Below are 10,475 nucleotides of genomic sequence, written 5' to 3' on the forward strand. Positions count from 1 at the left end.
CAAAAAGAAAAAAGCCGGAAGTGGCGCTGTGGCTCAAGTGGTAGAGCGCTAGCCTTGAGCTGAAGAGCTGAGGGACAGCACCCAGGCCCAGAGTTCAGGCTCCACGACCGGACCCCCCCCCAAAAAAAATGTTGTAGCAAATTCTGCTCCAAAGTATGTGTATGTATGTATACACACATATGCACACATGAACATACATTTATATAAATAAATGTATATGTACATACTCAAGAAAAGTAAAAATATGTCCACCAGAAAATCTTATACACAAATATTTATAGCAGCACTACGCATATTAGCTAAAAACATCAAAATGCTCATCAAATGATAGTTGGATAAGCACAATTTGGTATATGGGTTACTGTTCAGCAACAAAAAGAATGAGGTATGTGTATTACAATATAGTGAAACTAAAAAACATACTACCTGAAAAAACAATAGTTACAAAGTATTATATTATGTGAGTTCCATTTGGGAATGAATTCTAATGGATTATGGAGTCTGGAGAGGAGGGCTTTAAATTTAGATTTAGGTGCTTTAGTAAAATATACAGAACATCTCAAATCTTTAAAATAGCTAAAATGGTGGGGTAATTTTAATTACATTAAAGTTATTTCCCCCCATTTTTATTTTGTGTTAGCATACATAGTTATTTAGGGAGTTTCATTGTGACGTTTCTTTTTTTTTTTGGTTGGTCGTGGGACTTGAATTCTGGCCTGGGCACTGTCCCTCAGCTCTTGGTTCTTCAGCTCAAGGCAAGCGCTCTACCACTTGAGCTACAGCTCCACTTCCAGTTTTCTGGTGTTTAATTGGAGATAAGAGTCTCACAGACTTTCCTGCCCAGGCTGGCTTTGAACAATGATCCTCATACCTCAGTCTCCTGAGTAGCTAGGATTATAGGCACGAGCCACCAGCGCCTGGCCTCATTGTGACATTTCTATAGATGCATACAGTGGACTCCATCAGCACACTCCCTCCATCTCTCTCCCTTATTCTCCTCTCCCTTCAGCAGTCCAGCAGGTTTCATTGTTTTCTTTTCATATATATCACAGTCACATTCACCTACCCTCTCCATTTTTCCTTTCCTGCATACTTGACCCCCAGAGAGTAGAGTAGAGTGCTTGCCTAGTATGCATGAAGCCCTGGATTTGGTTCCCTTAGTATGACATAGAAAAAGCCAGAAGTGGCATTGTGGCTCAGTGCTAGCCTTGGGCAAAAAAAAAAAAAAAAGAAGCAGCAGCAGCTCAGGGACAGTGCCCAGGCCCTGAGTTAGAGCCCTAGAACTGGCCAAAAAAAAAAAAGAGTAAAATACAGAAAAGTTGTGATATTGCTACCAAATAATAAGAAAATAGTATAAGGTAAAATCTTACACATAATAGTTGTAGTGAGAAATCTAAAATTAGAAAAAATATTGGTATAACCACCGTAATTTCAAAAAGAAGTTAATGCAATTATTTCTAAGAATAGAAAGAGTAGGGCAATAAACTCTTAATATCATGATATGCCCCATTTGGTTATTAACTGTATTATTTTGATGAAATTCATTTGAATAACCAATCTAACCATTTAAGCTATTCATACACATATGTATGCCATGATAGCTAAAATAGTGACTTAAGCTTTTTTCACTAAAGCAAAATATGAATGTGTATAAATCTCATTATGTAAATCCTACTATTATGGTCTTTTCTCCAAATTTCACACCTTACCTCGTGGTTATCTAGGACCATGCAGCTTAGTTCACTTCTGCTGCACCCACGTCCCTGCAGTCAAGTGACTTGAATGTGCAGTACTTTTAAACAGGTTTCCCTGCGCAGTGTGCACAGAGCTCACCTTCATCCTCATGGAGTGAGAGTGGAGGGATTGGCAGAAAACAGATTTAGCTAATGGGACATTTGCAGAGGGGAGACTGGGGTGAAGGAATAGCAGAGAGCCAGAAAGGAACTTGGGGACAATTAATAACTGAAAGCAAGAAAGAGAGGTTCCTATGATTTTGCTTCTACATGGTTTTGTTTTTTTTTTTTAACCAAACTCCTCTGGCTGCTACTTAAAATTCTCGTCTGTTCTGCATGTAATTTTCCACATGTGGAAATGGCAAGTACTTTGAAAATCGTGTGGAGTTCATCATTCCATTTTACTATCTAGTTAGAAAAAGTGGTTTTATTTTCTTCTAATGTGGTTAATTAGGAGGACCTTGTCTTGAATTCCCAGTAGCTAATGACTCAGGATTTATTTGAAAGACAAGAATTTCTTCCTTAAAGCTGTATTGGGTTTAGGGATTGTGTTGTTGTTTAAGTTTCAGAAGCACTCTAGAAACCCATGTGTCAGCTTCGTTTTTTGGAAGCAAAGGAAAAATGATCTCCTGGTTTACTTTTGGAATCTGCAAAGCAACCCCGAGGTCCCAGGTGGATTTTGTGTTTGGAAAAAGGAACTTGGGGGACTAAGGTTGACCCTGAGCCCCCAGGTCACTGTTCACATTTACAAAAGCAAACCTGGTATCCCCAATTGCTTTTCTCTTGAGGTTGGCTTAACTTTATTTATCTTCTGTCTTGGGTCACTGCCCCTGAGGTGCTTCAAAAGCAAAATCCAAAAGACCCAAAACAAAGAAAGCTAAACCAGATTCAAGGGAAAAAATGACCTGGCACTCTGAGTTCATTTTTACAAAGGCAAAAAGCCACTTCAAGGGTTCCATAGAATGAGTTTAAGTCTGCCTACACTCATTGTGTCATTTGCACAGTGATCTCAACAGGTCTGAGAACCCAGGTTCCATGGGTGTAGATTGGGAGCCCATCTGAAGGATTCGAAACTGTCAGCAAGCTCAGTGAGATGACACTACGAATTCCTCCATGATTCTGAATGTTTCAGCTATTTTGAGCACATAAATGGACCACCCATGCAATCATTTCTTTCCTTAAGCTGGTCTTTTTGTGTGCTGAACACACAGAGCACACTGAGGAAATGAAACTTGTAGCTCATTTACAAAGATAGACATAAATCCACTGATGTGTTCAGATTAGTTGTGAAAGGTAGTTTTAAATCCTTAGTGGGAAAAAAAACAGGATACAAATTTCAGATAATCTTATAAATCATAATGAGATAAAACTGATGCATGTTATTTTGCTATTCATTTTCATACGATCCATACTTTGCTTACTTCCCAAATAGATTTAGAGTGGAATTATTTTATTTGACTATTGGAAATAAGCTATTTATAAAACTTAATACCAATTTTCTTTATCTTATGCTCAACTTAATCCTTTAATAAGTATCTGTAAAATTGCTTTTGGATAATCTGTGGAGAATTTTGTTTGTGTTCACGTTTGATCCACATCTTTGAACTTCAGGTATATATCTTAACTAATAAATTCCCCTGGTAAGACCATGTTTTACTGTTAATTTTCAAGACTAGAAGAGATTTTGTGTGATTAATAAGATGTATTATTTGTATAGTGCTATCTGAAGAAAGTAGAACTTGAAATAGGGAAATGAGGTTTTATACAATTGAGGTTCTAATGTTTTTTGTTCCTTTTTAAAAAAATTTTTATTGTGAAAATACCGTACAGAGGGGGTTCCTTTTTTTTTTTTAATGCTGGTTTGGAGCATGAACTCAGGACCTGGGCACTGTCCTTGAGCTTTTGTGCTCAAAGCTAGTACTATAGCACTTTGAGCCACACAGCTTAATTTCAAGCTTTTTGGTAGGTAAATGGAGGAAAGAGTCTCACAGACTTTCCTGCCTGGGCTGTATCCAGAGGTTCCTGCCTAAACCTCAGTCTGCAGATCTCAGCCTCAGCCTCCTGGATAGCTAGGATTAAAGGCCTGAGCCACTGACACCCAGCAGTCCATTAGTTTTAAAAATGAAGATGTTACCAGGTGCCCATGGCTCATGCCTATAATCCTAACTACTCAGAAGACTGAGAATCTGAGCCATCTTAAGCAGGAAAATCTGTGAGACTCATGGTGCTGTGACTCAAATAGTAGAGTACTAATCTTAGGCAAAAAAAGTTTAGGGACAGCACCCAGTCCCTGAATATAAGCCCCAGGATCAGCACCAAAAAAAAAAAAGGACCTGGTAATTGTTATAACTGAAGGGTATTGGTAAACCATTCAGAAATAATAGTGTTTTCTGTAGAAACTCATTTTACTCAGTTATGAGACCTAGTACTATATAATACCATGAGAGAATCTTGGGTCTCTATCAATCCCTCAGGATAAGCCTGGGAGAGATTATTGTATTTGGTTGCTACAGTTTGCTTGCAAGCCATCATTGGCATTTTTCAGTGAACTATCAGCATAAGCCAAAGTAGTCTGCAGTGTGCTAATTTTTTTTGGGGGGGGGTCCGATTATGGGGCCTGAACTCTGGGCCTGGGCGCTGCGCTGTCCCTCAGCTCTTCAGCTCAAGGCTAATGCTCTACCACTTGAGTGACAGCGCCACTTCCGGCTTTTTTCTTTTTGCTTATGTGGTACTGAGGAATCAAACCCAGGGTCTCAGGCATGCAAGGCAAGCGCTCTACCACTGAGCCACCTTCCCAGCCCTGTGCTAATTTTTTGTAAGCATGAAGTTTAGAACAAAGCTTCTCTAAACCTGGAATAGTGATCTGGTATCATCAGATATTTCTTCAATATCTACTTAGTGGCCTTACTATGCTGAACACATTTTGAGTTTTCCTAACAGCTTTCTGAAGTTTTTCCTCCTTATTCTAATGGAATTGGAAAAATCCTTATACATAGGTGGGAACATGAAGCCTCAAAGGCTTCGAGTAATGAGCAATCAATCAGTGTTTCTGCCTTATTCTACACTAAATGATAAATTTTGAGTGAATAGTTTTTTTTTTTAAATTAGCTCTTCATATTATCAAAATATTACTTGCTTTTAGAATACGTAACCATATGATGACATACTTATTGAAAGCTATGTGCTCTCAATATTGTATCTCTGGTGCCCAGCAGAGCATCCAGCACACTGTAGATGGGCAGTCTAAAGAACGACTGAAGAACCACTGAACTTTATCTTGATCCTTGGCCCTTTTCTCCACATTGACACAGTATTCCTTTGTCTTTAATGTGCAGATCCCCAGCTACAGAACAACTATGCATGATGTATATTTTCATACATTATTAATGTAAATGTGAAAGCATGTAGATTAGATTTGTCTCTGTGGTCAGGTAGGTCAAATTTTGTGATTACTAAGCCTATGAGAAATTTGCATATGGCGTTTGATCATATGTGAAAATTGTTTAGGAATGTCTGGGTTGTGTGTATATGCCCATGTATGCATGCATGTAGAGGAACCAATTCTTTATTTACAGTTGGAGTTGGTGTGTGAGTTTTTTTGTTTGTTTCTTTTTTTTTGTTGTTAGTTGTGGGGCCTGAACTCTTGGTATGGGCACTGACCCTCAGCTCTTCAGCTCAAGGCTAGCACTTTACCATTTGAGCCAAACCTTTTCTGCTTATGTGATGCTGAAGAACGGAACCCAGGGCCTCATGCATGCTAGGAAAGCACTCTGCCACTGAGCCACCTTCCTAGCCCTGGTGTGTGGTTTTAATTCATTACATAGACTCCTTTCCCACCTGGGGATAGGAGAGCCTAAGAAAAAAAGGAGCCATACTTCTTCCTCTTCATCTCCCTAAGGTCGCATTGTTATTGCCATTTGGAAAGAAAGCCAGTATATTAAGCGGTGACTTTCTGCTGACTTTGTGCACATTTACTGAAAAAGGAATCCTTCAAAATGAGGATTCATTTTTACTGACCACTGTCAGAGGGCTGTTTATTACTGAAATTTATTTTGACATACAGACATATCAGTGATGTTTTAACTGTAGTGTTAACCACATGTCTATTGGAGAGCTTTATGAGAACAGAGACAATAAGTTACTCATAATCCTACCCTACAAATAGCTACCATTCTTTTTGTATTTTCTTCCAGTCTTTTTCGATGGGTTTTTCTGTAATTAAGTAACAACATTTATCATACTCATCTTCCCAAGTAATTTAAAAATTCTTCACAAACATTGATGTTAGTAAGTAGTGGATATTCATCAAGCAGGTATACTTCACTATTTTAACCTGCCTCTTTAATATTGAGATTTAGGCTGCTTTCAATCCTTGGCAACCAAATAACATGTTTGAAATTACTTTCTTTGTGCATAAGTTTTTGCCTATCTTTATTATTGTTTTCTGAACTCTCTTTCTATAAATGTTACTGAGCCAAAATGAATAGCCATTTTATAAGGTTCTTAAACATACTGCAGAGTCATTGTCCAGAGAAGTTACATCAATGAAATTCTCTGAGTGTGTGAAGGTAACCCTCTCCTTTTGAAAGGAGAGGAAAATGTACTTGTTGATAAACAAAAAGAATTACAGTAAATTTCCTTTGCGTTTTCAGGCAGATCCTTTACAGTGCCTAGTGTGTGCTAGTGTTTCAACTTTTGGTATGGCCTAGAATGTCATCTTATCTGAATAGTACAGTTGTTCATAGTTACTGTTTCATTATGGCACTTTCCTCCTTTGCAGCAGTCTATTAATAGTTGTGAATTGGATATGAAAGAGAGTCAAAAAGTCCCCTACCTTCTTCAGGGAAAGCGGGGTGTCTCTTCTAACATTTCTTTCTTTTCTTTTTTTTTTGTTTTTTTTTTTTGTTAGTCGTGGGGCTTGAACTCTGGGCTTTGGCGCTGTCCTTTTGCTCTTCGGCTCAAGGCGAGCGCTCTACTACTTGAGCCACAGCGCCACTTCTGGTTTTCTAGTGCTTTATTGGAGATAAGAATCTCACAGACTTTACTGCCCAGGCTGGCTTTGAACTGTGATCCTCAGATCTCAGCCTCCTGAGTAGCTAGGATTACAGGCATGAGCCACCGGTGCGCCTGGCTCTAACATTTCTTTAGGTGGCTTTAATCCTCCTACATGCTTTATTTCTCAATGTCAGTTGGTTGGCTTATGTATCCTCTAAGTAAATGCAAATGCTTCCTTCATTTGATCACACACAAAAAAAGTAGACCCCTTGCTTATAAAGTAGTTTAAAAAAAAAACTAAAGGAAGTAGTAAGTAAAGCATTTAGCTTTCTGAAACAATTCAGATGGGGATAGGAAGTTGGTTTTAAATGGCTTAAAGGGGATTAGGGTTTTAAAGTTGGAGAAGGAGTTTGGTGCTTTGGTTCGTCGTGCTATTGCTTTTAAAAGATTACTTCTATATTGACAATGATTCTCCCTGGAGTTTAGTCAATTTTAAGACTGTACTGAAAACAAGAGGGCTTCTTTTTGGTTGTTGTTTATACAAAATGATTGCTTAGAGTTAACAGGCTGAATTCTGAAGCCCTCCTTTCTGAACAGTAGTGTGAGGATCTATCACCAGGGAGAATCTAACAGAGGTTGTTTAATGCCCTTAATTGAGATTATCTGAGTTTTGGAGTTAAATTACATTAGGAAAATCTGGGTACAAACAGCCTCTTTGAAAGAGACACATACCTCTAAGAAAAAAGGTTTACAGTTCTTTATACAGTAGTATGAGCCCTTATTAATACATTTGAGTACTGACTGAGCAGTTAATAAAGATAAAATCTCAAAGATTGGTACAAGTGTTCATGTAATTAGCATAATATATAAAGCATGTTCATTATACATTTTTATACATTTATCATATGAAAATGCCATAAAGTTATTAGAAAAGCAGCTCTGGCAATCTTAGTAATTTCATAGTGAAACATACATTTGGGTTATAAAGTACAGCTAGTGAAGTGTTGAAAGTGGATTTCCTTATTCTGGTTCATCTTAAGAAACAAGTCATATTAAAATGGCCCAAGAACAGCAGTACTTCATTTATCTATGAGTGATCAAAGTTTATGCAACATTTTTCTCATCTTCCTCAGCTCCTGGACTTGTTTATGGTCTGGGATTGGTCTACTTACCTAGCTGATTATGGGCAGCCAGCTTCTAAGTACCTTCGTGTGAATCCAAACACAGCCCTTATTCTTTTGGAGAAGTAAGTATATTCTGAAAACTTTTTAAAATAACATTTTGGCAAGTTTTGATTTAGCCACAAGATGAAGAATTAGAAATTTCTACAAAGAGAAAGATTTAGATGGACTTCAAAAGCAAATTCCATTTTAATAACCAAAAGGGACTTGTGGATGATGGTATGTTTTTGTTTGTTGGTTGGTTGGTATTGTAGCCTGAATTTTGCAAGCGTAATTGGCCTTCCTGATATGTTCACTGGAGGGTTATGGATGTACTTCAGTGGTAGAGTGCTTGACTATGCAGTGCCAGGCCCTGGGAGTTTTGAAGAAAATGCAAAAAGGAAAAGTTAACTGGAGATAGATACAGAGATACTTCAAAAAATAAGAGAAAACATATCTTGTAAAATATGGTCAGGGTTTGGCGTATTTGCCACCATATCTCCTGGACTCTTTGAAAATAGAATAATGTGAGTTTAAAAAATAACATTGTAAAAACACCTAGCAGATTTCCTGGAGCATCTTGTCCAGCTAAACACAGACTGAGGTGTTGCTTTTTCCTCTCCATCTGTGGTACACATTGTCTTCAATCAGTCATGTTTCATTTTAAGTATTACAATTAAGACTTTCAGCTTGTAAATTAAAATTGTTATTTCCCCAGATTTCAAAAGAGCTGTGTGTGTTTGATTGGAAAGAACATCAGGAACTGTTTAAGAGAAATATAATATTTTTAATGTCACAAAGCACCTCTGAGACAAAAAGATGACTTTGAATTTTCTGTTGCTGTTTTCTCCTTTTACCTGGTTTTGCTATAAATGTGATTAATGGAGACCAAATAGGGTATTTTAGCATAGCTTACGGAGTAATAAAGAAAACAGTATGATATTTAGAACCTAACATTTTTTAGTTACATACTAATGTGCAAAACCATCACACTTAATGGAGAAAGTATAAGACAAAGGTGATAATTTTGTGTCATTTCTATAGCTGCAATTTTATTAGTATCTATTTGTGTGGGTGTGTGTTGGTACTAGAGATTGGACTCAGGGCTTTGGCTTTTTTGCTTACAATGGTTAATTGGAGATAGTGACTCTACAACTTTTCTGGGATGACTTTGAACCTTGATCCTCCAGGTCTTAGCTTCCTGCATCGCTAGGATGATAGGTGTGAGCCATCGGCAACCTGCCTAGTACCAGTTTTTTGAAGAATATTTGTCAGGCCTAGGATCATTGTACAATAATCAGAATATGCCAAGTGGTGTGTTTTACTTGTGACAGCACAGTGTTTAATTTCTATCTAAGCTTCTTTGTTTACATGTGTTTCTAGGATGAAGGATACTAACAAAAAGAACAATATATTTGCTCAGTTCAGGAAGAATGATCGTGACAAACAGAAGCTGATAGAGACAGTGGTGAAACAGCTGAGAAGTTTGGTGAACGGCATGTCTCAGCATACATAGACTTCACATGGCTGGCACTCAGGGAAAGCAGATCCATGACTGAGCCTCAGCTCCTAACAAGCACGGCTTACAATACAGAATTCAAAAGTACAGTAGAGAAAAATCCACTGTGGAGGTCTTAAACAAGAAATAACAAATACCATTTGTATGGATTTTTAAATAATTAAGTGCTATTTTATATATGGAAAACATGACAGTTTTTCAATTTTAGGAAAAAAGGCAGAGCTGTAATATATAAATAAAATTGTATATGAAACTGGTTGCAAATATATTAGAGGAAAAACTTATGCCTCTACTTATAAGTATTTTTTTCTATTTAAACTTGAATGAGCTTCAGTGTACGGTTTTGGAATGCAATCATGTCTGATGTGAGAGTATTTCACTGTCATTTTTGGACTTAACAGCTTTTTGTTTTCGCCTCAGTGTGATTTAAATAAAGTTTTTATTCTGCTGATTCTGAGCAGGAAATATGTAAAAATTTAAAGCTTACTAGCATCAAACTTAGTAAGGATGTGAATTATTTGTTTTACTTGGGTGGTTTAATTTAGCCTTTCAGAATATGAAGAAAATGTTTTGGATTTTCTAAAGATGTAATGTTGTGTTTACTAGTTACAATTTCTATGTCTTGCTTGTACCCACCTCACTCTGGCTGAGTTTTGTTCAGGTTAAAGGAGGCTTACCACTTCAGGGGCAGCTTGTCTACGGCAGGTGGCATGTTCTCCTATGCAGCGAGTCGCCACCACAGTCCAGTCAAAGGACACACCACAAAGCTATATCCTCTCTGTGGAAACAGAAAAATTTAGCTAAATTCTGGAATGTACATTTTCCTATGTATGAGTCACCATGATCCAAATGCCTGTGTAAATCTGACCCTTATTTCTCTGCGTTGTATTTATGCTGAACACCCACTTTGCATTTTTCAGATTTATACCTGTAAGACTGTACCTGATTCTGTAAAATAAGTGTAAAGAACTATGTTTACTTCTCCTGGTTTCAGGATGAAATATTAAAAGGTTGAGGAAGTTGTTGAAAACTGTATTGTGTGCAATCAGAGCTTCTCATTTAAAACTT

At 37.4% G+C, this 10,475-nt stretch overlaps 1 protein-coding gene across 1 annotated transcript in view; it reads left to right on the forward strand.

Moving 5' to 3' along the window:
- The window catches only part of Exoc6 (exocyst complex component 6), a 94,893-nt gene extending 84,453 nt beyond the window's left edge, over positions 1-10,440 (forward strand). The window contains exons 18-19 of the mRNA XM_013034323.1: positions 7,862-7,974; positions 9,272-10,440. Coding sequence (XP_012889777.1) covers positions 7,862-7,974; positions 9,272-9,404 — 246 coding nt within the window. The 3' untranslated portion in view covers positions 9,405-10,440. The remainder of the gene's footprint in view (positions 1-7,861; positions 7,975-9,271) is intronic.
- Positions 10,441-10,475: the final 35 nt, after the last annotated feature.

Source organism: Dipodomys ordii, unplaced genomic scaffold (genome assembly GCF_000151885.1).
Source record: "Dipodomys ordii isolate 6190 unplaced genomic scaffold, Dord_2.0 Scaffold188, whole genome shotgun sequence".
Classification (NCBI taxonomy): domain Eukaryota; kingdom Metazoa; phylum Chordata; class Mammalia; order Rodentia; family Heteromyidae; genus Dipodomys; species Dipodomys ordii.